Raw genomic sequence first — 26,693 nt, forward strand, 5'->3', positions numbered from 1 at the left:
CTAAAACTTCCTAAATAAATTTCAAACATTCTCAGTTGAACTTTATATATTACCTGTTATTTTCTCTACCCTAACTCTAAACATGGTCAGTCAATTTGACCAATCTCATAACCATCATAAAAAAATTATGAAATAAATCTAAATTACCCATTTTTCTTTCTAGAATGACTCAATTTATAACATGAAACTAGATTTGTTTATCCTAAATAGCTCAAAGCTAGTAACATTAAAGATATGTTTCTACTTAAATTCTATTGCCTCTTGAAACATGCCACACAAGTTATAAATCACTCAGTGAGTATGTAGCTCATGTTATCCTAACAAATTATTTAATGCACAAGCTACTCGTGAACATTTTTTATTATGATTATTTTTCTAACCTAACTTTATATAACCTAATTAGTTTCTAATTTTTTAAATTGTAGCTACTTGTATAATAATAAATAAATAATATACATGAAAAACAATAAAAATACTACTTCCCTGGGTCATCCTTTTCTTGCTGACAATGAAATTTAAACCTACCTTTGTTTTTAATATATTAATGATACTACCACACTAAATAATTTTCAAATTAAATAATTGCATAACCAGACATGAGACATTAAATATACAGCTAAGCTTGCCAGTTTGTTTCCCATAAAGTTTGAAATGGAAGTGAAATAGACAATTCTCTGTACAGGAAAAAAATGTGATATAATATGTCATTTGATAGATTAAAACTTTGGCTTTTTATTGGTTATAAATAAACATCTGATGGAACTACTGACAACTTGTGAAAGAGAGGATGTGACAGGTAAGCATGGCTCTGACCAAGTATAACTGAAGGCTATAAGAATTATACTTTGCCCGAGTAATAACAATTTCCATACTTCTTGGAGGGGGTGATAAATAAATTTGAGAAGAGGAGAAACCTAGAGAGCAAATGTCCCAATTCTCATAGTAGAGTGAGGTTCAAGATTTTAACTATTTAGTTATACAATTAATAATTTAAAACTCATATTAAAATTTTGTTTGGTTACAGAGCTATCAAATAGAAAATCAAACACTTCCAGCCACACCCACTTGTCACATCCTCTCTTTCAGGATTTTTTAATAGTTCTCTCTTAAGTTTAATTATATATTACCTATAACCAATAGATTGTCAAGGTTTTCAACTATCAAATGGTGTATTGTACAACATTATGTTCTGAATGGTTAAATGTCAATTTCACTCAGAGTATCAACATCGTTCCTGTGAGAAAGTTAACGACTAGCTTGGATGAATTTGTAACAACTCTTGTCGCATAGTTAGAAAGCCAGAAAAATTTTAAGATGTAAGGGAATTGGTCTAATTTTTGCACGATATTAGTCTATATTCTTTGGTGCATTATTTAATTAAATAAAAATGATTAAGTAGCATTACTATCATTAGTATATAATAATTAGGGTTATCTCTTTTTAACAATCGACAGCAAAAAAAGGATTGGTTAAGTATTTTATTTCTTGTTTTCCATGTTTATTCTTTCTTTATTATTCTGAAAGTAACTAAAATGTAAAAATAGAGATCCTTTTATGATAAAGTTTAGATTAGGTAAAATAAATAACAATATTAATATTATAATAAAAATTTGTCATAAGGCACACACACGAGCAGCTTGGAGTAGCTAGCGGGTAATGTAATTCCTTAGAGCAACGTGAGCTGCACGTTCCCCGAGTGATTTACACCTTATAATAGTGTGAATTGTAGTTAGACATGGTTATAAGGGCAATAAAACATTAAAATTTAATGAATACAAAGAGGTCACATGGTCAGTCAAATTGACTGAGCCTGTGTAGAGAGAGTTAACTACATTTTTATGTTAAGTTAATTCATATATCATGATAATAAATTAGTTTAATTAAATTTTGAACGTAACTCTCTAAAAAAGTCATGATATGTTCACTTTGATATGCATGTAATAAGAGGGTTAACTCATCACTGAGATGTGATCGTTTTACAAAAAGAAAAAATTAGGTTTCTTAAATGAATGTATAAATGCACCTTTTCAACAGTTCCTGTGGTTTCTTAGTTTATATAAATTTTATTTTTAGGATTAGTACAAGCTCTACTAGTGTTTTCTAACAAAATTACCAACTTTTACTCACTTGTTTTGCTATTGCCTGTTTATATACAATATTAAAAATTGTTCATTATCACTACACATTTCTAGTACTGATGAGAAAGTTCTTTATGACAATTACATGCTTTTAAGATATCAATAAATTTAATTTTTTTCAAATACAGAAAGATTATCTTACAGATAACTATACGAAAAAAGTTTGAAAATGAAATCTAATCAAACAATACATCAACAATAGAATTATTACTTACGCCTCAGAGTCACCATTTCCAATAGATGTAGGAACAGGTAGCATGCTTTCTCGGTTGACGCGTGGATACCTTGGTATAATAAAAAATTATTAAACAACAAAAGAAAACAACTTTTCAAATCCATATGAAATCATGGCCTTAGGACAGAAATCATAAGTACAAAATGAAAATACAAGTACTGTGGAAGGAAACAGAAAAGTTTGCCACTGACAGTGCTAAATTTAAACTCATCTAAACTTTTTACATTACCTGCTCTGCATGAACGTATAAATCTTTATTTTAAAACCTCGATACTTCTTTAAGATTTTCTGGGTATCTTCATCTGTATTAAAAGAGTTCATCAGGACTAAAGGTACATCAACATGATAGGTTTTATTCAAATGCTAGAAGAAATAAAAGATGAATAATATTTATCAATCTTCCTTGTCATGAGATTCATAAATGTAAAATATATGAAACAATGGAAGCTTTTCCAAAACCCACCTCTATCTGCTGTACAGTAAGGTCCAAAAATGTGAGGTCACTACGAACAGGAATAACAGATTTTGGTCCTGTACAACCCATGCTTGTTCCCAAACCTCCATTAAGTTTCACAACCACTAACTTGTCCAGCAACGACTTGATTTTCTCTTCCGCTGGCTTAGGAAGACTGTCATATTCTTTGACCTACATTAAATACAAAATAACAGAATTATTATATACTGTAGCAAGCTGCAACCTTGATACATAATAATGGCTAATCTAGATATATTTTCTTGTTATACATTCACATATTTCTATTCTTAATAACACTATCAAATACAATTATGCTAAAATTAACCACTTTACAATATTTTTTATTATTATGTTATAATATCTGCACACACACAAGTCTAAAACTGCAAACAATAATAATTTTTTTTTTGACAGTTCTAATTCTTATTGTATATTAACAACATATAATTATCTTTTAAGATATTGTACTTCAAAGAAATGAATTTCTTGTGAGAAATCCTGAAAAAGTTAGGTGTACAAAAAGGAAAATCAGAAAAATGCAGATTAATAAGATATAACAGTTTACACATATTGCTTAAAACATTTTTGTTAACTTTAACAGCCAGTTCATGAGGAAAGGCACCCACGCTGGTCAGACTAACAATATGTTTCCCACTCAATAACAAGGGATAATATATTCTTTCTAAGTAGAAACCCATTTATATATAGAAAATTAGTTGCACTATTACCATGTTACAGCACCATTATCATGGCTTGTGCAAGCATAAAAAAAAAGAGAGAGTAGATTTTGGTTAATCTTCTTTCATGTCATTATGTGCATGTATTTTTATCAAAAGTGTATTAGTGGCTTTAAGGAAGGGATACAAGATGTGTATGAAAAACATGAACTACATGGAAATACCATGGCCATTAACCTATAAATGCATGCTCACAGAAACCTAGATGTCACAGCAAATAGGAATACTGACTTGGCAAGTGTAGTTGACATTAACTTTGAAGATACGAGCAAGTTTACACTCGGATGGGATAGACATCCAAAATGTTGTGTTCAGTATAATGCAAAAACTATGTCTTTATAACGATGAAATCAAAACATTTATGGAATGTGGTGTAGCTTTGTTTAACCCTACAAATACAGACTGGGTGGAATCCACCCAGCTCATAACCACAAATGTATCTATGAGAGTAATTATACTATAATTTTTGATAATGTATATGTATCTTCTCACATTTTTTGCAGGTTATTGGTAAACATTACAAGGCTTTTGTACACAAAATATCAGGTATTTAAATGAAGTATTAAGATTTTTAATTACAGATTTTCTCGTAACATTTTTTCTTTCAAGAATGTTAACTATCCAAAATGCAAAGTACAATAATGAAGAAAGAAAACAAATGAAAAATAAATAACCATGTAATTAAATATCAAACACTCTTTTCATGAAAACTTTATATTCTATTTGTTATTTCCTCTACTGTAACATTCTACTTGATTCTACAGGTTGTATACCAAAAATAAAGGTTGCAATGTGCAAAATAAAATGTATAGTATTGTTATCTTGATTGCAAAATTTCAAAGAGTTTATACTTCTCACATTTTCATACTTATTTTCTGTAGTAATTTTATTGTTAGGAACTGACTTAGAAACTAGAGGAAACAAAATGAATAGTACTGTCTGTCTTTTATTGGTAGGGATCACTAAGTTACAAAGTAAAATTCCTCAGAATTTCTTCTAATCTTTTCACACCTATTTCCTATGTTTATCTACTGTTAGTAGCTGAAGTAAAACCTGACGATTATAAAGCAATGAATCGCCACTCCTTACTTAGTTTGACACCATCAATATCAAATAAGCTCATGCTGCACAATACCCAGAACTTTCCCTGCTTTGAAAACACAGTGGGGTACAATTTATCAACATGATGACAGTATAATAGTTTCAATTGTCTAAAGTATTATAAAATGTTTATGATATGGCTCTGTACGAAGTTGCATCCAATCCAATAAACTTGTTAAGTATTTGGATTCTAGTTATCCTCTTGGATGTATCATACAGAATTTATTTGAATCCCCACTCCAAGAACACAGTGGAGTAGAATTTGCCGGCTTCTTTACAGTACAGTGGTCGTGACAAGAATTTTCTAATGTACTTTATAAAAGTGAGTTAAAATATTTATGACATGACTCTGTACAAAGTAAAGTTGTATCTGATCCAATAAACTTAAGTATATATTTAAGTGTTTAATCTTCTTTGCTACATCCTACTTCGGTGTTTACCAACTATTACATACAGGTAAATAAACATTATAATATACATACACTGAATCTCTGTTCAATAGTTAGTGTATAGTTGTTAACAAAATCTAGTGTAGCTATTTCTGTATTTTAGCATAACATGTATATATGGTGAAACCTGTTATACACACAAGAGAATGTATATACACGTAAGGAAAAAGTATACATCACAGAATACATGTAATCTAGATATGTAATAAAATACAAAAGCAATGTGATGATATACAATGTGTAACATAAGTATAATGATACACAATAAAAAACGTGTAATAAAGCCTTATATTTTTTCCTTCTAGAAATAGAATCTGAACTTAAAGAAAAAACTGAATAAGAAGAAGGTCCTAACACGGGAGTAAATTGAATTCCTCCTAAACATTTCATTTTCTTCTGATGAAGGAGGCCTGTCAGAGGCATCTGAAGTTGAAGAAGTTGATTCTTCTCTTGCAATGCCTCTGTCAAAGTTCTTCATAAAAGCCAATGGCCAAAAAATACCGAACCAGCTCTTCTTGATTCTGTCCTGTGGACAGATGAGGATGTAGCTAGTGAAAGATTGCTACAGGAAGATGGTCCTGAAGATCCACCAAAAAGAGTCAGGAGAGGGAGAGCTAGAGCCTCTACTGGAGCTGTTCTTTCTCAGCAGGAGAGGCCTCTCTCCTGTAGTGATGCACGGAGATGAACAAAAATTGTTGAAGAACAATCTACATCTATCAGAGGTGAACCTATTTCCCAAAAAGTAGCTTCTGTGAAAGATTTAGTTGATTTTTTTTAAAATTCTTTTTTACAATAGAAATGATACAATTTATCATCAATGAGACAAATAGGTATGCTAGTAACAATGAAACTGTAGTTTTCAAAAAACTGTGAAATGGACTAATGTTAATATTTTAGACATTTTAGCCTACTTTGGTCTCACTATAGCTATGGGTCTCAAGCCTCTTCCTTCTCTTTCTGACTACTGGTCTTCCTATCCTCTTTTTCATACTCTTGGGTTTACTAATATCTTATCTAGGGACAGGTTTTTTTTGTTATTTATAGATAGTTGTATTTCAATAACAATCTAATTCTCTACTTAAAATTGCTCCTAACTTTGTTTCCTACTATTCTCCTAACAGAGAACTATCTATATATGAGCAAATGTTAGGTACAAAATGTAGAATTGGTTTCCTTCAGTACAGACCCAAGAAACCTATCAAGCGGGGTATCAAGTTGCAGGTCCTGGCAGAAGCTGCAAGTGGATACTGTCTTAAATTTAAAATCAACACAGGCATAGAGGGACAAATGCCAGCTAGGAGTCTTGCAAACAACCTTGTGATGGAACTGATGGAAAAATAAAAAAGACTAAGACAATGGGTTTTCATGAACAATTTTTACACTTCCCCTCCTTTATTTGACAAATTATTGTCTGTTGGAACCTATGCTTGTGGGACATGCAGGAAAGACAGATTCTATTTCCCACAGGAACTAGCAGCTACAAACTTAACCAAGGGAGAAGCATAATTTCTTAAATGTGAAACTTTGATAACTGTTTTCATTGATCTATACACTTTTGTATGTAAAGTAATAATGTTCCTTTCATGTGTTCTTTAAGTTTGTACAACTTTTCATTATTTCATACAGTTTGTATGTACATTGTTTTCCATACATGTGATTACTTTTTGTTTGAATGTATAATAATATGTTCTAAAACTTCTCCATTTTCTTCTTATTTTGTAATATTGGTTTTGTATTGAAACATTTTTATAGAAATTTTCCTTGATCTATACACTTATGTAAAGATGTTCCTTTTCAAATGTTAATATCAGTTTATCAGTGATAAATATATTTCACTTACTTTTTCAAATTAAATAAATATACCTTTCCTGAATTACCAAGTCTTTACTTTTGTATAATTTGTTTTTATTCTACTTCAATATAAATGAGTAGAAAAATAACACAAGTTCTTACTGTGTTAAATATAGAAACATATTGGCTACCATATATTACATATGTATGTATATTATTAATATTTTCAAATAAATACTCAAATGTCAGTTACTTTTCTTCATACATAGAACAGTAAATAAAAAATATTTAAAAGACAATGATCTCTACTACCTACGATGCTACAAAGTCCTTGTTTGCACTCGTGAGCCATACTCACTAAGCCTTGTCCAAATTCACAGGTGAAGATGGAAAAATAATAACTTTTGTAGACTATATAAGCATCTTAGAATACATAAAAAAAAAGATAAATTACTATATTGATACCCCAAAAATCTACTGTAATTTATCAGGCTTCCTAAAAAAATTGTATTTGAGTCTAAAAAATATAGTTTCTATTCACAAAATAGCCTTAATCGTAATACTTAAAATTTTCCAATGATATAAGAGCTTTTCCCTCTTATATAACTTAGGAAGAGTGACAGAATTATGTAGAACAAATGTATAGCTTTCAACTGGTTATAAAATTATTGATATATAAAAGTAGATGTAGATAAACAAGTCTTCTCAAATGATGAAGTGGTGGGCAGAGCCAATATGGTGGATTCGCTAAATATCATAATATCTCAGTAAATAAAAATGGTAGGAGGTTCTCATTTTATATTCTAGCTTACCAATATTGGAAGTTAACTTTTTCCTAAATTGAAAATGCATTTCCAATAATACTTACTTCTACTGACACTTATAGCTATTACTCGACTGCCATCATGGTTTCTTCTTTGTCCATCTAAGCATTAGTCTGATTTTTTCATGCTTGCTCTTTTTATATCCCACTCAATAGCTCTTAGCAATAATTGTCTTTTGATATTCTCCACTTATGTCAATGCACCCTCTATCCTGGCACTGTATACAAGAACCTCATTCAGAGAATTTTATCACTATTTCAAAACTGATACCATTCCAGTCTTTAACACTGGATCTTAGTGGGGAGGAAGGGTGGGAGAGTGTCAGCTGAGGTAATTATTATTGAAAATACATTTTCTGTTTAAGAAAATGTTAACTTCCAAAACAATCTTACCTCCGCTGCCACTTATAGCTAGAATCCCATAATGAGAAGGTGGAGGGGCTGGTGAGGGCATTATCCATACAGAAAGCACCTGTATAGATCAAGGGTGTACCAAGATAAGAGTGGTATCCAAGTGGGGGAACTGCACTACATCCAGAACAGGTATGCTCTTCACCCTGAACTTAGTTCCTGTATCAAGGATGGATTTGTATATGACTGATCATCACTACAAACCAGCTCCAACCAGATAGCCGAGGATCCACTACTCGGAGTTGGAATTAAGGGGGTCTTATTGCCTATGTCCGACACTGGCGGCTAGAGCAATTGAACTGCAACATTATATGTATAGATATACTTTTGATTGGATCACAACCTAAAGTCCTAGAGTGATGCATTCTCAACCACAGGAATCACAAGAAGAAAGTAAGCAACACTGAAGCGGACAAACCTTCTCCTCCACCTGAAGAAGCCTGAAACGACGGGATCTTATATGCCTTACTCAACCAAAGGAGCAGAACTCATCCACTCTGAAATTATGAAAATTAATCCTCACTCCCCAATCAATGGAGCAAGGAGCCTTCTACTTGCCCCTAGAATTATGGGGAGAATGTGGAACATTTGTACTCAACCAAGGAATCAGGATGGGACCACACTGCATTTGGAATTATGAGTAGATAGTGGACCCCTTCCATGAACAATATACTGACCTGATATTGATCAAAAAGAAGGGCCATGCACACCCCAACCAGATAGCCGAGCATCAAATCTGAACTGGCATTACGAGTAGGCTCCTGCATAGGCAGGTGCAGCTCCTACCAACATCTGGGAAGAACATCTAGGGATCCGGGTAGGAGGGCTCTCAATTTCACTCTCTTCTCCAATAGTGGAAGAATTCAGTCTAACATTCTGGAGGAAAAGCCTCTGTCCACCATAACAGTAACTGGAAACTGGCTGTGGTAAGGACTCCCTAGCTCCATTAGTAAAATCTGGGGGATAATATGCATTGGGGAATCCTGAAGAACAGTGCAATAGGCAAGTCAAATTTTCTAAATTTTTAAAGGCCAACTGAACCCAAGTTATTCAATCTGATGATCAGCAAGGATGGGCAGGATCCCCTTTAGCTTTACTTATGACAGTCCTTAAGTGGCAGGCCAGCAGTGTATGGTAAGACCACCTGGTGAGCTCTTAGGTGGTCTTATGGAACACCTCATTTCTACAGAGCCTGAGTAGTAATTACAGTGAAATAGTGGTTGCTAGTGCAGAATTGGGTTGATAAAAGCACACCTGTCTGGGCAACACTCGCCACAGAGTGGGATCCTGTGAAAACGAGGTTAGGGACTCTGAAAGGTAGAAATAAAAATACTCACTCTGGATAATCTAGCAGAAATAGTTAAGATAGCTACAGTGGGTAGGCAAAAACTCTCATATGAAGAGACTGCCAGATCAAGCAAATAATGTGAGATAAAGGTGTTGGGGCAGGTCCACATACCAGTCCACACAATGACCCCCAGGAGGCAATTCGACCGAGCTGCTAAGGGCAAAGAAAAGAGAAATCTGCTTAGATGTGACTCACAAAAGATATCTCACCTTCAAAGACAGCCCAGAATAAAGTGTTGTCTAGTATCTCTAAAGGTATAAGGGTGAGCAACAAAACCTTCAAGACCCTCACTGAATATGAACAAGATCAAAATCTGATTGGACACAGAAAGAAAGAGTGAGCAGAAGAATCAGAAAAAAAGATTGAATCCCTTTCCCGTCTGACAGAATGTTGGGTAAAAGGAACTGGTCTGAGAATGAAGAGAATGAGTAAGTGGTCTGTGGACAAACAGTGCAAATCACTCTGACCTGTGATGTCCATAGGTCAACAGCCACGAAAAATAAACCTGCAGGTAAAGGAGATACATGGCATATAAGAGTCAGGTCACAAACGAATGTAGAGAGAGAGAGAGAACACATAATCTTAATCTACCTCTTAGACAACTGTAATGATCACCCCAGCATCTATTGCCAAGGCCCAAATATGAGATACTGGAGACCAAATTGCCAGTAGTTGGGTGATCCAATGAGAGGCCAACCTGGCAAATTGAGTTGCAAAATGAGAGACAATTCAACTGAATCTTGTGATGCAACATCTATTCTGTCAAGAGAATCTGTTTGGTTTCAGACAATGGACCTGCTCCCACAGGTATCACCCATGGAACATGGCAATTTAGAAGGGTGATAAGATAAGACTAGTTCCAAGAAAAGAGGTCCAAAATTCGAAAATAAGGAGCCCAAGACCACATAAGACACCAACATGGAAGAGTCAGAGTGAAGACTGACAATTTACTCCTTCAGAAGCCCAGATCATGAGGCTTTGCTTGTTGAAGAGCAAGAAGGATGAAAACAGTATGTTGTGAATCCTTGTCATCTGTGCATAGATTCTGAAATTCCTGACTGTTGGTATATGTACTCCATCCCTGAAGCAAGGCATTTGTGAAGAGAATGGAACCCTGGATGAGGTAGCAGTAGAGGAATCCAAATCGTAATAGTGTCCTGACTTAACAACCCATCAAGATTAAAGAATGATCCCAACTAAGGAAACCAGGAAATAGATGTGTATGATCCCTGGTCACTTAATGACCAATAAAAGGATTGCTTGTGTTCTTGTCTCAAAGACATGAAGGATGTGAGTGATGCCCACATTCCCAGAAGAAAAAGAACCATTAATGCAGTGGGAGAGAGAGAGGTAAGTGATCCCAACTGAGAGATGAGATGAAAAATAAAAAATACCCCAACTGACGACATATCAAATTGGAGCAAGAACAGATTATGCAGTCTTGACCTGGGTTATATCTGAAAGTAGAATCAGAATGTAATGATCTAACAATTGATGAGATGTTGCCAGCAGTAACCAGTCATTTGTGGAATGTTGTATGCATAGTACGATGAAATAAAGGGGACGAGAAAACTCGTACGATACAACAGAACCCATATTAAGCCTATACGAGTCCTAAGGAAAAACTCCAGAACTGCGATACCTGAAATCGTGAAGTTCCAGTTGGATAAGGCCTAACTGTCCCTTCACATAACTAAGAAGTAAACCTTCCAGCATGATCCACAATATCCGTGTATGGAGAGAAAAAAAACAACTAAAAATCACTCCCAAACCTTTCAGCCATCAAATAAGTTGCAGACTCAAAAGCAACCAGGTAAAAGCCAAACATCACACACCCAAAGCACCAACAGAAGAAAAACAAATCAAAAGCAAATTATTCCAAAGTGGCTTCCTTTTTATTTTTCAAATAAGTTGTATTGTCAGATCAAAGCAGCTTTGGGCCACCTGCCACGATTACCCTAAAGAATCGAACCAAAGACCCCAGGCAACGAGTCCGTAAAGTTACCAGCCACCCACAGGGGGATAAAAATCCAACATACTAGAAAAATGCACAGGAAAAAGCAAATCTAAAGTCTCTCCAAAAAGTCAAGTATCGCCCTGAATTACAGCCTCAGAGACCCCCGGAAGACTACCACAGATCAAAATATATGTCTCCATCTCACTACGAATAAGATCACTGACAGTTTCAACTGAAAGTGACCCCCCAATTGTTGTCCAACATTAGATATGAGAGGAGGAAGGGAAGAGACCCAATTTGCCTCTGTGTTGGAAATAATAATCTGGGAATTCATACCATAAACAGTTTGCCAATCAGAAGAAGAAATTTTTTAAGGATTATTATCATTACGAAATCAACTAGATAACAAGATAACGTTCAAAGTATCTCCAAATGATTGTAATAATGGGAAACCCGTTAGTGATGATTTGTCAAGAAAAAATAATAAAATTATTTGAATGAGGTGCTTATATACAATACCAGGATAGAGTGTACATTGACGTACGTGGAGAGTGTCATGAGACAAATATCAACAAGGGCAATTGAGTGGGGTATAAAAGACTGGAGCAAGCGAGAAAAAATTCAGACTAATGCTTAGATGGGCAAAGAAGAAACCTTGGCATACATCTATAAAATAATACTTAAACAAACTGTTGAATTTAAGTTTACAAACATGATGATATGCCCTCTGACCACTACCTGTCTCAATAGGGTTAAAGCACAACTACTTTACACTAACAATATGACTGGTAAACTTTTTACTGTAGAGATTTATGGCATATTTCTTAATTTATAAGTACAATTTCTCTGTGATGTAATCCCAGTAGCTAATAAAGATCTTTCCCATAAATTATTTTACTAAACACAATTTTTATTGATTTGGTTACATTAGCATAGATGTACATGTTTTTAAACTCAAAACATTCAAATATACTCTAATCCCCATTTACTTTTCCACTAACTTTTGATCATGAATATGAACAAGTGATGATCATTTTGACAAAGGCTCCATGTTTGGAAAGCATCAAAAATTTTCTAAATGCACTTTTCATATCTTATACAAATCTACAATTGACATAAATGTCATAGGCTCAAATGAAATAGAGCAATTAATCCATTTTCAAAAAACTATCAAAAAGTGTATAAAAAGTGCTTCTCTTGCAACTTGGCTGTTAAAATTATTAAAAATGTGAGTACATAAACAATCTTAATATATTTTATTGTCTCATTCTTGTACTTTATGGCAAGATTAACTCGTATTGTTTGTATCTTAGGCCTAACAATTACTTTACATAAACTGCACATACTTAGTAAAACTCCTAACAAAGTACAAGTGATACTTACTAAGCTGTTAGGTGAGTATATATCAACACATTTGTACTTACAGAATCATCTGGTGGTTTCTCAAGTTTATCCCAATCAACAGAAGATCCCACTCCTTGCAGATACTTCAGGAAAAGCTTCTGAAAACCTCGGAATTCTACCTCAATTCTCTATTCAATAAAAATAATTTTGAACTTCAATAGGTAGAGCTTTTTAGCTTTTACGATAAACCTTACTCACTTTTGCTAATTAAACAGACCATACTTAAATTTCACATGCATTAGTGTACTTTCATTAGTAGATGCATTAGTGTAATTTCACACACAAAATCACATAAATTTTATAATATTTTGAAATATTTCACAGAAGAGCATACTATCATAATAAGAGCTGTGCAATTAATGGAATTTGCTAATCGATTAAATTCAACTAACTAACTAATCTCAAAAATCTTGGAAAGCTGAAATAATCTAAAACATTAATAATCAAGAAACACTAATTTCAATTCGTTGATTATTTTCATGAGTTACGACACTAACCAATTAAGATGAAAATCTTTAATTATACAAAATAACAATAATGACAATTCAAAATCACAATTTGATCACTTGGATAGTTGAAACATTAAGTTCAATTAGTTGATTATTTTTGTGACAGCAGTCGATTTGATTGGAATTATTTACATGCCACATTGATAAATTTGATATAATAGATTATATCAATTAATTGCCCAGCTCTAATTACAATAAGTTAAAATTATACTGTTTGTGGTAATAGGAAGTATTTATTAAATGTTTTGGAATCATCATAATTCTATCATCAGTAATCTAAAGGTAGAAAACAAATAAACAATATTTGTAATTACAACAGAAATATATATATATATATATATGAAGTAAACAATTTAAATATACAATCATAACATTATAACATGAGAAAATAAAAAAATAGCACAGATAAAATAGTTAAAACAAGTTTAAATCAAGTGGAGACTGCATGTTATTTAGAGATGGAAGGAGTTTTTATGTATAATGTTTATTTTATAAGTTCAGTATCATGTTTGGCTGTTGAAAGAACTTTAAAGTTGGAGAAAAAATGGCTACCCTATGCATTTCTTGAATAAAATAACTTCCTCATTCTTAACTAATTTGTTTGTCAGACCACCCAAGATACACACTGTACCCAAACTTCCCTTATACACCTGCTTATTTTATCTCAGGAGACAGAGCTCCCTAATCACAAAACAGCTGAAAAAATTATGTAACTCTTATTATCATCAAATTGACCTGAAAGTTATTATGAAACCCAATTTCAGACTAAAAACTGTTTTCCTCCAAAAACGATTGTTTGCCAACTGCCCATTGTTCACATCTCATCTACTTATACATGTGCAGAGACTGTAAGGCCTCCTATATTGGTGAAACCAAACGTCACTTTAAAGTATGAGCATGTGAACACATGGGCATATCTATAAAAACTGGAAGAAAGGTTACAAACCCTCCCAACTCTGCTATCTATCAGCACAATACAGAAACAGGACATCTGATTTCTCTCTCTTGATCTTTAAAATTCTCTCAACAGCCAAACATGATACTGAACTTCTTATAACAGAATCATTATACATAAAAACCCTCCTTCTGTCCCTAAATAATACAGTCTTCACTTGATTTAAACTTATTTTAACTGCTTCATCTGTGCCACATTTTTAATTTTATTGTGTTATAATTGTATATTCAAATTGTTTACTTCTGTGTACATATTTCTTTTGTAGCTACAAATATTGTTTGTTTTGTACCTTTAGATTACTGATGATGGAATTATGATGATTCCGAAACCCTTAATAAATGCTTCCTATTATCACATTCGTATTTTGCTTTATCATTAAGTTGCGTTCTCTGAAAAACAAGTTGATTACTAGTATGCCGTGCGAGATAGCTTGTACACAAGATATACCTTATATGTATATATTTATAAGTATATTATATCCAAGTTTTGATGAAATTTGGTAGAGGATCTCAGGTGTAGTCCCCAAAAGATCAAATTTTCATAACAACTGATTTAGATGGTATAGGTTTTTGGAAAAGCAGTGTAAATTGGTTAGTTAGTACCATAAGACACAAGAAAAGTTTAATTTGTGCAATATAAAACTTCTTGCTTCTTTTTCACAATCAGTTTCAGATCACATTTAGATGTTGCATTATAGGTAAAAATTTAAAAAGTGTATTTTTTTATTATATAGATCTAATTTTTTATGCACAAAAGTCCACATTTTTTATGATAAATCTAGTGAGGTTATAAACTGTTAGAAACAAAGACTGTATTTATATTTCTCAAGCATGCTTTAATGGTTAGTGTTGAAAACTAAGTACCATTTTAGCTAACGATATTAATTTTACATATTTTTTTATTCCAAACTCAGTATAAACCTTTAGTTTTAAATGGTACCTCTCTCTGTATGCTTGGTACAGTAAGCAATAGCTTTTCCAGTTCTTGAGCTAGCTGAACCTGAGCATCTCTCTTTGTGAGAACTTTGAATTCTGTTGAGTCACTGGGTGTTCGTCTGTGCCCAAACATCTGAATTTCAGACAGAATAAAATCAATATTGAAACTGAATACTATAATTATTGTCTAATTTGTTCTACCAATAAAAAGCAAAACTATATATATACACACAAATGCACATATATATCAATATTTTATTTACAAAAAGAAAAATGCTTGAATAGTAAGAAATTTTGTAGCTTAATGTATATTTTAGGGTAAGATTTAACTGTATGTATATTTTCAAAAAAATTCTATATCTAATAGAATATTCAAATTAAATTAAAATTGTCTACTTACCATGCAATGCACACAAATTGAGCATTAACATACAAACAATTATTATAAATAAAGAAAAAACAAACATTGTCAAAGATGCTCCTTTATTTTTAGTCTTCACAACACATTTAACTATTTATAGTTATGGTAGTACTATTAAGGCTATCTGCCACCATCTGTAATTTTCAACTACTGACCAGATACAAGACAGCAAGTCAGCAGTACCTTACCACCTTCTATCCATGCTAAAGGATTAGCTGTCACTCTCATAATCCACACATCTTAAAATGCAAAGAATACTGTGTGGTATCGCATAGTATTAAAACCAGTTTGCCAGCTCTGAAACTTAGAGCTCTACCACAGGGTCAACTCACACATCCAGGTGTAACTGATAAACTTTAAATTTAAATCAATACAACTGTTCTTTTTGATTTCCAAAAAACACAAGCTTAGTAAAAAAAAAAGGTATTTGGTGAAATAGGGTCCATAGACAAAATTAAAAAAATGAATTAAAATGTTCATAAGAAATTGAAGCCACTTGTGGGACTTGAAATTAAAATGTGTTAAGGAGAATCTTGCCTGTGATAATGGAGGAAACTACCTTTTCACTCGTTTTTTTTTTTCAGGGGAAAAATCTAGGAACAAAATATTTTTAGTTTGGTGAAAAATTATTTACTTAGTCATATACATACTTTGTAAAGGTTATATCATTAGACTGTGTATACTTACCTCTATGTTCTACTTCTGCAAAAACAAAATACCTCAACTTCTGTCATTGTAATTTGTATCTTGATATTACTTGTTTAATCTTTACTTTTGTTACTGTTTTGGCTAGCTTTTTCTCAACATACCACATTGTGTTTAATGTTAAAACATAATTTTTAATAACTTTACCTCTTATATAAAATAAATTCATTTTATCAACTTTCTCTCATCAGTTATCCGTGTGTACTAATATTATATTTATAACAAGAGTGCTGTCTACGCTAAATTTAATAAACTACGAAATTACTTATAAACCTAAATTCTACTAACTACTCCTTCACAAAACAGAGGCTTTAAAATGTTAATAATCGTGTGTTTTCAAATTTAGTGACTGGTCTTGGTAATGGTAAAACTAATTAAAAACATGTTAATATAACAGTTAAGGTGGGTTCCTTTTCCTATATCACTGATCTCAATATAGCGGTCTCTACTCGAACTTAGTATTTGTAATAAGTATTACATTTACTGAGAACTACGATATCATTATAAACTTCTGATCAAAAAGTTAGCATACACTCACAGCATCACATACAAAAGTTGATAAGGTTTTTCAAACGCGACCCACAACTCGAGCGCTTTGGGTCGCGTTTAAAAAAATCTTATCAACTTATCACTCCCAAATCAAAGCACGTGACAAGTAGTAAACTGTAAAGGTAGTAGTACTTAACTATGTTCGCCGGTAAAATATGATGATAAGAAGTTTTTGATTGTTTAATGTAATTTCAAACAGACCCATGCTATCTTATCAATTTTGAGGAACTATCACAGTATAAGTGATACCGAATATTTGTAATACCGGCAAAAGTATACGTACGGCTTTTCTTTCTTGATAAGTACCCATTGCTGAATTTCTCTTCGCTACAAATTCAAACCCAACCACTGCACCACTTAGTCTGATCTAGATTTTACTTATAGGGCCTTGCACTTGACTAAAAATGTCACCGCCAGAGAGTGCTACATGCGGCAAGGTCTCAAACAAAAATAAAACAAATCAAAATGAATATAATATTATTAAGGAAAAAAAAAGGCAAAGAATATATGTTTTCATTTTCTTACGATATTTTCCAAATATGAAATACCTAACGTGGAATACATATTAAAATGCATATCAAAAGGAAACAATACTGCAACATTCATTTACATAGTGTATATCAATAACGAATATCATAGTAAGGTGAATAAATACTTACAAAACGGCTATATAGAAAGATGAAAAACACAAATTACAACGCCTTCATAAGTTTATTTACCTTTGGATACAACGGAATGTGATCATAATGAATTATAAGCCAGTATTATTGGACTCATTGCTTTTTCTTTTTCAAATAAAAGGCCTTCGCACAATTGCAATTAATATTCTAACAAATGACTTATATAAATAGTATTCCGGCCACTGATGTATTTGTTATATAACAGGCGGCCTGACGATGGTTTGTTTGTAATTAAACACAAATTTACACAATAGATATCTGTTCTCGGAAAAATCCTAATGAACCGAATAAAGAAGCCTAATAATATTGCCTTAGGACAAATATAATTTATTATAGCAATAAATTAACTCTTAATACATATTTTAATAAACAAAACCGCGATATTATCACAAATATAATTCATTTGCAATAGCAATGAAGACAGGTTATTTCGTTCGAATGGCCAGGTGGTTAGGGCGCTCGACTCGCAATTGGAGAATAGCGGGTTCGAATCCCCGTCCCACCAAACATGCTTGCCTTTTCAGCGGTGGGGGCGTTATAATGTGACGGTCAATCCCACTATTCGTTGATAAAAAAGGTAGCCCAAGAGTTGGCGGTGGGTGGTGATGACTAGCTGCCTTCCCTCTAGTCTTACACTGCAAAATTAGGGACGGCTAGCGCAGATAGCCCTCGTGTAGCTTTGCGCGAAATTCAAAACAAACAAACAAACAATCGTTCGAATATAATGCGGCATTAAATACCAGAATTTAGAACAGTCTTAGTGCTTGTCAAAACAGGATTTCAAGTGAGATCCCACCATTACAATTAATAGTAAAAGTGTAAGATAAATATATTTAACATGCCTCTGTATCACATTAAATTCCCATTAATTATTATATTATATGAAATATGTCATTCTAACTGTATTATATTTCTATCATAATGTTCGTTTTATTACAATAGTTATGCAACTCAGTACAAATCTTATATCATCTTATTTTTTCTTCGAAAATATCTAAATTAGAAATATGGTTTATACAGTACGTTAGATAGTCACTTTATGTAGATGTCATCAATTGACAATCGGTTATATCGTGTACAAGATAATTTCATTTATATACTTTTCTCTATAATATAAAGTGTTACAAATACAACCACCTATCTTTCATCTATGTTGAACGTAGTGTTTTCAGCGAAACTAGTAATAACACATACGTATATAACGTATACTATAAAGCAAGTCTTAATTAAAACACTGTACAACAGCAAAAACAAGGGTACAGGCTATAATGTGGGGTATGTATCCTGGTTCTTGGAGATGACTGCGGAAGTAGGACACACAAGGTCTGAGTCCTAACCCCTCAGAGCAGTCACCTTCCCACAACTGTCCGCAGGCAGCGGAAATTAAAGTAACATAGATGTGGGACATCATTGGTTTGGGCACCGACATCTTGCTTTCTCATTTTGTTTTATTGTTTCTTATTTTACTCTTATTATTATTTTTTTCCTTTTTTTTATATACATGCCAGGCTTTGTGAAAGGAAGTTAAGACTGACAGACAGACTGACTACAATGTTATACGAGTATTGCTTTTGCAATCACCTCTTAAAAACCAGCACACCTTTTATACCCCATATTGTAGCCCTAATGAATGTTTTGTTTTACAGCATTTTTTAGGGCTTGTTTTGTATTATAAGTATGTTCTATTTCATCATAGTTTTAGTCTTGCTGTTTGTAACACAGTCTTTTTTATTATGTAAGTATTAACTTAACTCCTCAGATAATGTATGTTTATATATATATATATATATATACACATACATACAGATCTTCTACAATTTACAACTTAGGTGTTTTGGACCTGATTTTCTTCAAATGTAATTTCTTCTGGTTATTGCAGTTATAAAGCTATTGCTAAAACATTAAAACTTGTGAAGTTTTACAAATAAAATCAATGATCAGAAAATTAATGAAGCACAAAATGTGTTGCATTCTATAAGTGATTTTTTACTAATTTTATGTCAATCAAACTTAAATTTAGTCAACATTTTTCAAATCAACACAGAAATCAAATCAGAGACTTTGGTAATAATTGTTTTAGTCATACAAATATTTCAATACAGAGTTCAGACTGAATCAACAAACTAATTTTATGATAAAAAATACAGGATAGCATAGTTAAAACTGATGTATGTCACATAACCTTTATCTTTGTATCTCAGCTCCAGAAAATTTTATTTAATGAAAGTATAACAGCAAAAACTTGATGTTAAGGATACAATAGTTTAAGTTTTCAGATCTTTAAATGTAAATATAAATATATACAGAATTCTTAAAATTCTTCTCATAGTACAATTTACTTTAAAAAAGATTAATTTTTATTTACAGAAGTTTGCTAACTTATTCAAAAACACAACATACAGACCAGAAACATTGAAAAATTAAAAAGTTCTATCACAGTTCACCCTCAGAGTTACTCACAGTTAGTTTTCATGTAACATAATCTTACAACTTGTTCTACATCAACTTCAATGCAACAAGTTACATCTTGATTCCTAAAAACTCTCTCTCTCTCTAATACCACAACACAACCAAGAATATGGATAACTTCCAGGTTTACAACCAAAGGTATAAAGTTAATATAATGATTATAAAACATTCACAATTTTATATATTTAGTATGTTATCACTCAAATGCTTATTTAAGCATTTTAAGTTAAAAGAAATAATGCAGTAAACATCAACATAATGGTTAACAGAACAGTCAATTTACTAGGGCAACTGGTTGTGCCTTTGCAAGGTTTTAATTGTTAATTAGCTGACAGGCATCATTTACTCTCCCTCGCATGGAGTTATTAAAGCAGGAAAATAATGTTCTATGTTAATACAGGGTGTTCTAAGCATTAATATAATTCACACAGCTTGTTTTTCTTTGTACCAAATGCCACAATATAAAAAGCTATAGTATTTCACACACCCTGGATTTAAAATAGAATGTTAAATATAGACATACAAACATTCAAGCACTGTTGATTTCACTTGGGACAAAATACAGTAAACACAAAGATAGTAAATATAAAGCTTTCTAGGTTCTTGTTTATTTAGAATCTTGCAAGTAGTATTTCTATTAATATTCGTTGTAAGTAATTACAAGCTTAATATTCAAACTATTACCTTGTTAACAAAACTGCAGTAAAACGTTGATCTTATCCTATGATATAATAATGGGATGTTATTTTAACATTTACTTTTTACATATACATTGATACAAAAACGAGCTGTACAATATCTAAAATGATATATTTTATTGTGGTTTATTGTTTTTTCTTGAAGAAGAATATGAACCTTTTACTTAAAATTTAAGATTTTTAATAACAGTTAAATAATTGTACATCATATTTCCCTTTAAAATAATGACCTTGCTTTATCAAGATTATACTATGTGTTAAAAACATAAACTACAAAACTGGTGCTCATTAGAAGTAAATACATTTTTAAATTTTAGTAAGCTCTAAATGTTTGAAATAAATCTAATCTGTTTTATAACAACTGGAAAGTTACATGCCTAAAACTGAGAAAACGTTCTACTTCACTACTAATGTCATACCAAAGTATAATTAGTAGAATAATAAAAATACAAAAAAAATCTTAAACTTTCAGGTCAATTTCTAATTACTTTTATGTGATACTCTAAATGAACAAACTTTTCCTAATGAAAATAATTTTTGAAAATTTTTGCTTAACTTAAAAGAACTAAATTTATATTTCTAAATTAGTAACTTATTTTCTGTTCTACTAATTTATAATTGGATGTACAATGCAGATGTATGTTTCTTCCATTCTTTCATCTCCTATAAAGAATAGGAGTTGACACAAGTAGACTTACCTACAAACATAACTAGGTCAGCTTACACCTATTTAGTACTGAATGGATTTCAGTTATGCTGTAATTTAATTACTAATAAAGAGATGTGCACAAGATATACAGCTATAGATGTGGGAAAGGCCAATTGTATATGCATAAATCTATAACCTACCTTGAGTTCTTAGATTGACAGTATGTATTTTTTAAAGAAAAGTCTAATATTCTATATTAATTAGCTTGAGAATACTATCTGAAACTTTCTGAGTTTTGTTACTAAAATATTGAATGGTATTTTATTATAAATTCAATCATAAAATCTCAGAGGATGACAGCATCATGGAGGTGCCTTCATCACATGGATATGATGAATTATGAAAGACTTAATGCAATACTATCTTGTGTTCACAGAAATCAGAAATAAAAAGATCTCTACCTAAATAACTTGTGTAAAGCAACTTTCTAACAATCCTTCTGTGAGTGTTGCTGTTATAATAAGACTTTTGATATTAGTACCAGAAAATCAGCGGTCGTTTAATAAAGAGGTATATAGGAAAGCTATAATATTTTTGTTCATAAAATATGAACTCCAAAGTTAAATTCATTAATGATAATAAACACTTTAAAAATTCAGTCATTTAAATTGTAATTACCATTTCTTGTCCATACAAACCTCAGAATGCTATAACAGATCTGCTGTTACTGCAGTATATTTACTGGAAGAATGGTATCAGAGTTCAAAAAACTTAGGTTATTATCACATGCACATGACAATGACAGATAAACATTAACATAATTACAGACTTTAAGAGTAATGCCTATCTTAACGATTTATTATTATACTTAAACTAAAACCTTTTTCTACAAAGAAGCTTATGTGTTTCTTCAAGAACAGAACAGTTAATTTCTAATAATCAAATAGAGAGAAAAAAAAAAAGTTTCTTCAAGGTTCATTAACAAATTGAAAAAAAAAAGATTTCCTTGGAAAACAAAAGGGCTGAGAATCTGCAAACTTTCTAAAATGCTTATTTTAAATTTTTTTATTTCATAATTTTTACTGCAACTATTGTTTGCTTTTTGCCCTGCTTGTCCAATCTTAGACGTGAGTGACCGTGGTTCTTTTTGTCATCTTTCTTATGTAGCCTGTCCATCAAATCTTTTAGATTTTTTATAACTATATAAGAATGTATGAGGCAAGAAACAGTGTAACAGCTGAACCTTTCAGCGGTCTTAATTATGGCTATATGTTTTGCTGATGAATCAGGTACAAGTTTCTACTAAAGAAAATGAAATAAGGTACGAGTTATGATATTGTAAGTGCTTGGCCTAAAATGAGGAAAAAGATCTATATTGTTTGGAATTATATACTTTCATTTGGTAAAAATTCTTAATTATAAATTATAGCTCATATTTCTGCTATTGGCAATGTATGACCAATGCTTAATATTTTGACACAGTTTCTTTAAATTATAGTGAAGGATATATATATATATTACTATAAAATCAATATGGTTAAAAAACAAAATGCAACTCCACCATGATAAAATATGAAAACACAAAAAAGAAATGGTTAATATTTCTGTGAGTGAAAATAAACGAAGCTAGGTGGTCAATATTTCATTCAAACTACTTTCATCTGGCACTAATGAAGGTTGGCCAAAACACTGACTACATTTTTTCTCTTCTCCTTACAACAATGTTAGCCATTTTTGTATATTTTCATGCATAATCTAACAGCCTGTATCACAGCAGTACTGTAACAAAGTTGAAACAAAACATTTATGTGTAGATGTGATGCAGCCAACCTGGAAAGCTTTATAACATTATGGATGATTCATTTGTGAATACACACAAAAGTTTCATAATATTCAACATAAAGCCATAACAAAATACATTAAAGACTGTAAATTATGAGGCTAAATCAAAGAAAAGATGTAAAGGAACATTGCTGTAATTGCAACAATGGACATATTTCTGGTATACTGGTTATTTTTAACATGAACAGTCAGGACGTCGCTGGTGCTGGTGCTGGCGGTTCAGTCTTCGAAGAGCTGTATCTCCATATTGGATACCTGAACCAATTCTTTCTGGATCAAGTTCTCCTAAAAGAAAAAACAGGATCTATTCAGAGTTGGAAAACTAGAGTGCTCAAAATGTCATTATTTCATATAATGACTTTATTGGGCAAATCCTAGCATTTGACTGAATCTTCCTAAATAGCTTAGAACTGTAAATTATAATACTGGCTCAGGCATAAATGCATTTCTCTTCAGAAATCATGAATTGTACCAATCAAATTTAGTTCTCTAATAGTAATAACAGACAAATATAAGTCACTGCATGTATGCTTTTTTAGCATCAGTTCTACAACACGGAATCAACTTTAACCTTATCGTAACGGGCTCGCGTATTTTACACAATTTTGTAACCACCATGGTTACATACTATGATTCTGAAAGTACTTAATGTATCTTCATGAAATTTGGCATGCTTTCAAGTGAACTTTAAAAGACTTTTGTAGACAAAAGATCAGAATATTTAATTATTTTTACTAAAACTTTGTCCATAATTATATGGTGTCAAAGTTCTGACTGCTCCAAGTGCAAAGTGATTTTCGTGTTAAGATTTAAAATATTTTTCTTCTTTTGAAAACTTTCAAATTTTGTTTGCGTAATCTCTAAAAACCTCCTAATAAGTATAACTTTTTTTTCCAGTAGAACTTTATATTTTTTCAGTTATTTTCTACACTATAACTCTATACAGGTTTGATTGATTTTGACCAACCTCATAACCACCATAAAAAAATTATTTAATAAATCTAAATTACCATTTTTCTTTCTGAAATGACTGCAAATTGTAACAGGAAACCACAATTGTTTATCCTAAGTAGCTTAAGGCTTGTAATAATATCTACCTATTTAAACTTAATATTATTGTGCTCTTGAACCATGTCTAATAAATAATCCTGCCATACAAGTTGTAAATTACTTGGCAAATGTGTAGCTCACATTACCCTATCAAATTACATAATACATACAAGTTATTCACGAGCATACTTTACAAGAATTATTAATATTATTTTTTTCTATATTTTACATAGTCTAAGCCTATCTAACCCAATAAATTTGTAATTTTTACATTTTAGTTACTTTTATAATAACAAGTAAAGAATACACATGAAAAACAAGAAACAGTACTTATTTGCGTCATCGTCTTTTTTTGTCAACTGTCAATGAAACTTAATCCTATTTTTTTTATAATAATGGTACTACTGCAATAAATAATTTTTTACTTAATTAAATAATATACCTAAGAACACAGAATAATAACACAAAAATCCAAACAATGTTCTATAACTATCATAATTTTTCTGGCTTTCTATCTATGCGACATGAGGCATTAAAATTCAGCTAAGCTCTTCAGTGTGTTTCCCATAGAAATAAAGTTTGAAATGGAAGTGAAATAGACAATTCTTTGTTCAGAAAACAATGTAATATAATATGTCCTTTGGTAGATTAACACTTTGGCTTTCTATTGGTTGTAAATAACATAGTGTAAACATCAGAGAGATCTATTGGCAATTTGTGAAAGAGAGGATGTGACCAGTGAGCATGGCTCTGACCAAATAAGATTGAAGGCTATAAGAATTATGCTTTGCCAGAGTAATAACAATTTCTATACTTCTTGGAGGGGTAGTAAATAAATTAGAGAAGAGGTGATACCTGGAGAGCAAATGTCACAATTCTCATACTAGGGTGGGATTGAGGATTATAAATATTTACTTACAAATTTAAGGTCAAATTTATTCGTATATCATGATAATAATGTAGTTTGATTAAATTTTGAATATAACTAATATAACTTTGACATGCCCATAGCAAAAGGGTTAACTCATTACTGACATACGATTTTTTTTGTAAATATGAATTAAAAAAAAGAAAGAAAAATTTACATTTCTTAAATGAATGTATATCTGCACATTTTCAAAGTGTGAAGCATATTTTATCTTCATCAGTAACAGCAGCCTGAACCACAGAACCTTGGATCAACAATCTGACATGCTAACCACTGGGCTGCACTTGGCCCCAAATAATTCATACATACATATATTATTTAAATTTTTTAGAACTTAGGCATATTTAAGCAACTGTAAGTTTAATAATTTATCTCTAAAGCATGACAATCTTGAAGCATTTTAATCATTAATTTTCAAGTTTATATTATAGATAGTTTTATTAACGATCACTGTTGTTGGGACTAATGAAACACTGTATCAAAATCTATTTAGAGCATTAATGAAGTATGATGCTATATTGAATATGAAATTCTGAAATATCTTGTAGTACAAATTGAAAGTTATAATTTTCCTATATTGAAAATATATTTCTAATAGGTACTTACCTCCTCTCACATAAAGAGCTGTTCTCGTTCAGTGCTGACCTCTATATACAAAAAAGTTTTTTTGCATGCTCCGAGCTCCCACGTACCTTACAATTGAGTAATTCAAATGCATCTCACATGCAAATCATCATGCAACAACTCTCCACCAATAAGAGTGTGACACTCTCCTGCCACATTTCACTCCCTCTATTTGATTCTACTGAACTATCACTTCGAGTTTAGGCAGAAAATGGAAGCACTGGTTTTCAGTGTGGAGGAAGGGTGGAAAATGTGAGAAGAGGTAAGTACCTATCGAAAATATATTTTCAGTATAGGAAAATTATAATTTAGGATACAGTACATTACCTCCGCTCACATAAATAGCTAGAATTCCACAGTGAATAGATGGAAGGACTGGTGCAAGGTAAAAAAAGAAGCATCTTTCGAAACTGTCTGAATGACACCCTAAAAGAGTAGACCCTTGCAGTACAGAATCATACTTGTGAGAACACACCACTTCTGTACCAGGTATACTCTTCACCAAGTGTGGAAAGAGGTGTCACAGACATGAGTGGAAATTGGGAGGAGCACATCAAAAGGGAGAGAACAATGGTTGGATAGGGATCCAAACCATGTGATATTAGAATCTCAATCCCTTAAAGTACATCAATGTGGGTTTAGAGTAATAGGATGTGCCTCCAGGTGAAGAGTGGCTAGGGCACAACAGACCATACATGGGAAGTCAACTACATCCAAAACCCAGACTACAGGGAACTGAAATCCACTGGGTTTTGGATCATACTGTCAGTAAGTCAACTACAATCCAAAACCTGGCCACCAGGAACCGAC

The 26,693-nt window shown here is 31.9% G+C and overlaps 2 protein-coding genes across 5 annotated transcripts in view; both read right to left on the reverse strand.

Annotated features, from left to right (window-relative positions):
• Positions 1-17,348, reverse strand: part of LOC106466932 (UTP--glucose-1-phosphate uridylyltransferase-like) — a 35,008-nt gene extending 17,660 nt beyond the window's left edge. Inside the window, exons 1-6 of one of the 4 annotated variants that reach the window (XM_013927253.2) lie at positions 17,227-17,348; positions 15,273-15,401; positions 12,890-12,997; positions 2,837-3,019; positions 2,603-2,736; positions 2,354-2,422 (exon numbers count right to left, since the gene is read on the reverse strand). In XM_013927253.2, coding sequence (XP_013782707.1) covers positions 2,354-2,422; positions 2,603-2,736; positions 2,837-3,019; positions 12,890-12,997; positions 15,273-15,401; positions 17,227-17,253 — 650 coding nt within the window. In that variant the 5' untranslated portion in view covers positions 17,254-17,348. Of the gene's footprint in view, positions 1-2,353; positions 2,423-2,602; positions 2,737-2,836; positions 3,020-12,889; positions 12,998-15,272; positions 15,402-16,376; positions 16,501-16,932; positions 16,993-17,079; positions 17,099-17,226 lie in introns of those variants that run through there. The other 3 variants (XM_022395514.1, XM_022395509.1, XM_022395503.1) reach the window with 3 other exon arrangements.
• Positions 17,349-19,683: 2,335 nt separating this feature from the next.
• The window catches only part of LOC106466823 (ras-related protein Rab-4B-like), a 43,069-nt gene continuing 36,059 nt past the window's right edge, over positions 19,684-26,693 (reverse strand). Inside the window, exon 4 of the mRNA XM_022395606.1 lies at positions 19,684-23,566. Coding sequence (XP_022251314.1) covers positions 23,457-23,566 — 110 coding nt within the window. The 3' untranslated portion in view covers positions 19,684-23,456. The remainder of the gene's footprint in view (positions 23,567-26,693) is intronic.

The sequence above is a fragment of the Limulus polyphemus genome, unplaced genomic scaffold, assembly GCF_000517525.1.
Source record: "Limulus polyphemus unplaced genomic scaffold, Limulus_polyphemus-2.1.2 Scaffold76, whole genome shotgun sequence".
NCBI classification, from domain to species: domain Eukaryota; kingdom Metazoa; phylum Arthropoda; class Merostomata; order Xiphosura; family Limulidae; genus Limulus; species Limulus polyphemus.